This window comes from Dysidea avara, chromosome 6 (genome assembly GCF_963678975.1).
Source record: "Dysidea avara chromosome 6, odDysAvar1.4, whole genome shotgun sequence".
Taxonomy (NCBI): Eukaryota; Metazoa; Porifera; class Demospongiae; order Dictyoceratida; family Dysideidae; genus Dysidea; species Dysidea avara.
The window spans coordinates 207605-211373 of record NC_089277.1 but is presented as its reverse complement, the minus strand read 5'-3'; the positions used below and the strand labels follow the sequence as shown (position 1 = coordinate 211373).

Below are 3769 nucleotides of genomic sequence, written 5' to 3'. Positions count from 1 at the left end.
TTGTGCTTCGAGAGTATGTACACTTTAGTACACTATCAAGACGAGCATAATCCTTCAAGGTCAATTAATTCATAACCCACATGTTCCAATCCAGATATTCTATAACACAGGTGAGACCCGCTTGACCTGGACAAAATGTGGCCCAGACAATCTGGATGATCCAACCTAGTTTCAACCCTGATATGGACCCCTGAAATCAGAATACCTCACCAATAAGGATGCCTTAATAATCAGAACACTTGTCCATGATCCAAACACATTTAGACATCTGAAATCATGACACCTCTGATAGGGATGCCTTGACAACCAGAACAAACTCACTACTGTGACTTCTTTCCTTACAGCAGCACTTAAATTGTCGACCATAACTGATATCCACAAATTGTTTCATTTTGTCAACTGAAAAATCAACAGTTCTTTGAGTAACTTTGTATTTTCTTTTAAGGCGGTTAATAAATAGAGAGCAGCTGAGTTCTGCAATGATGAAAATGACGAGCAGCAAGCCCCTAAGACAAACCTAGCTGTCTGCTTCATCCACATGATCAAAACTCTGCACCTCGTTCTGTGCGCTGACTTCCATCGGTGCATCAGAAGCATTCACCTCCTACTTCCATAGAAGGAACTGTCTTTAAATCATCTTACTGATAACGAGACAGGTGCGAATTCATCGTAGAATATTTCGAAAAAGTTTTGACGCAACCATTGATTCACTGAAAAACTTGGTAGACTCTCAAACGCGTGTCTCATGTATACTCTCCATCGTGAGCAACAGAAAGGACAATATTGACACTGAAACATTTTAACCGTAATAATGCGCATCACTAATTTGGCAGGGCGGCGGTCGCCTTTTCCCGCTTACCTCACATCACACAGAGCGTTCTGATTGGTGAAAACAACTCCACGTGCGCAGTGCATGTGCTGACAGCTGCTGCAGAACAATTTGTAGAAATTCAATAGATTGAGTCACGGTGAAATGGCGTCCCCCTGCGTCCTGCTTTACTCAAATTATAGTTGATCAGCTTGGAGACTGGATTTTGACGAAAGGATTTGGTGAAGAAATCAGAAATCAGTTTCTGGGTGAGCAGCTAGCTGTCGGGTTATTTTCGTGGAGTAGTGTTGTGAATTTAATACTCGTAGCTACAGCCGGGGGCGGCAGAACCACAGATTGTATATTCTTCATATATACTGTGACGATCCGGCTATGGCAGAACATAGTATTATATACGCATATATTATACTGTGCACACGGCCCGTGCCTGTCTGGGTGTATTACTGGCTGGCTGTATTAACCCCTCCTTTCCATTTGCTACAATAGCCATTGGCTAGCTGGGTGGGAAAGTGTAGCATGCATGTTTGTTAACAAAATCCCAGCTGCTGGAATACAAAAAAGCCATTTGATAGAGTGACATGTTTACCATGTTCATTTCTGTCAGTGTACATGGAGTCTCTGTCAGGGTGAAATAACGCATCCTGTTGTTTCAAATTGTTTGATGTAGCTAAATTTTGTTATTTTCAAATACACAGCCATTTTATTCCTCTCGTGCATATAGGAAATCTTCACTGGTTATCCCTGACCCAGGAGCTGATAAAGATATATTTTGAGAACCGTTTAATTCTGATTTATTATGTACATGTGCTAACATGATTTTTGGCCATGAAGTATATTATTCTGATATTGCATGCATTTTAAACTGAGCTGCTGTATGTCATTCTCCACTACTACTACTGTAAAGTGGAGCCATTTACGGGAAATTGATTCTTTTAAATAAAATACTTGCACATATAATTCCTTTGTAGATCAAGGAATGGATGGTGAAGCAATTTCCCTAGCTTTTACAACAACTTCTGGTCCAGACTGTTTAAAGGAAGTGATTTCACAATTTGGGCTGCGCTTGAAGGTTTACAAAGCAATTAAAGAGGAATTAGTTAATCAGGTATATACGCATAACATACTGTAATTCACTCTTTCCATTGCATAAAACATTTGTTATACAAATCCATAATGTATCTTTAGCCATGTTGCTTACTGCATGCTCTAAGACAAATCAAGCATCAAAGAATGAATGTACGTACATGGCCATGCAGTATTACACATAATAGAGCTGACGCAAGTGGTATTTTTTGGCTATGCCCTGGGTACTTGACTATTCCACCACAAGTAAACACATCATTATATACTACTACTTGCTGTCACAAAAACATCATGATTGCAAGACCTGCAGCCAGCCTCAGTGTAACACTTAGTGCAAATACTTTTATACGCAAACTTTCATCATTAATTTAGGAAGAAATGGGAACCTCAAGGAGCAGTATTCAATTGGTTTGTGCTACCTATGTATATATATCTTATTAATTAACACCATTTTTCTTTTTCACAGAGTGATGATGATATTGAAGAACCTGTGGTAATTTCATGCTATACATACTTAATTGCAATTTTAACCGCAGTGCTTGTTTTGCAGAAACAAAATCCTTTGCCAACTACATCTACAAAGCCAATCGTAAGTAACTGTAATAATATTGGCAATAGAAAAGTATGCTGAATTTCTATTATAAATTTAGCTATTAGATAATTCTGCCAGTGCTTCATCCAGTTCTCCACAATCTGTAATGCGTACAGTAAGTAGAATTACTTATAAATTTGCTCTACACCATATATTTTTGATATAGCCACTGAGAAAGAAAGTGCCTAACCCATTTCTCATCCCTGCTCAACAGAAAAAAACTTCCAAAACAAAAAAATTGATGATATTGACCGAAAATATGTTTCAGAACAATGGCAACAATGCTTTGCACATATGTGCAAAGCCCATCCACTTCAGATTGTGAAATTGTTGCCAAATCATTGGTTGCTGTTCACCCTTTTCTCAAGCAAACAGTACGCGTACAGCTGATAGTGTGTATACAGGATTAAAATACATAATTTTACTCTAATATATAATTCATGGAAAAATTTCATATATATGAAGGCACAGAATATTAACAGATCATCCTCAACGTCGAAAGCTGAAGCCAAACCTCCCAAACAACCAAAATTGGACCTACGTAAGCATCCATATCCATTCCTTACAGTATCATCTGAGGATGATCACTTGCACACTCGACACATGGATAAGGTGAAGAGAGAAGCAGCCAGTGGCAACAAAGCCAACATGGAGATAGTCAAGGAGTACATGATGAGAACATATCCTAAAAGAAAAAAATGATACTCAAGGATAGATGGAGATGTTTTTCAGGAGTACACTTTTTTTGCAAAAGCAATCTATAGTACGTCAATCCACTATAATGTTATATAGCAAAAATGTTACATAGCTGAAATCAAATGTTACTGTTACACTTATGTGCAACCCTGGAGTTCATGTGCAGCAGCATAGGAAGCCTAAAAATAAAAGTATAAAAATTTTCTGGGGGGAATGCCCCAGACATGCTAGGCTACAGTGACACTGATTGGAATAGCACGGGCTAGCTGTTCACAAATCATAACATTGAGAATTGTTGGTTTCTGTAATCACACAAAATCCTAGATCAAAATAAATTCTGACATCATGTGGGTATAATTTCCTTTCTGCAGGTGAAGTCTGTCCAATGATCATGTCAAAACATCTGGGGAAAAGATGGCAAAACTATTAAACAATGTCGCTATATTATATAGTGGTAGTATTTGTATTTATAATTATATGTGGTAGTGCAGTAAGAAGAGGCTTATCTACTGTATACTTCACTTATTATATGCTACATTGTTATCAGGTGGCCGCAGAAATGGATATGA

At 38.0% G+C, this 3769-nt stretch overlaps 1 protein-coding gene across 2 annotated transcripts; it reads left to right on the top strand.

The window, feature by feature from the left end:
* Positions 1–940: 940 nt before the first annotated feature.
* LOC136258661 (uncharacterized) lies at positions 941–2950 on the top strand. 2 transcript variants are annotated; one of them, XM_066052002.1, is made up of 7 exons: positions 941–1077; positions 1798–1934; positions 2285–2320; positions 2379–2405; positions 2463–2501; positions 2563–2619; positions 2671–2950. In XM_066052002.1, exons 2-7 carry the CDS (start codon positions 1806–1808, stop codon positions 2827–2829), a joined length of 447 nt encoding a protein of 148 aa, XP_065908074.1. In that variant the 5' UTR covers positions 941–1077; positions 1798–1805; the 3' UTR covers positions 2830–2950. The 2 variants fall into 2 exon arrangements, with proteins under 2 accessions (XP_065908074.1, XP_065908073.1); XM_066052001.1 differs by having other exon boundaries at positions 2379–2501.
* Positions 2951–3769: the final 819 nt, after the last annotated feature.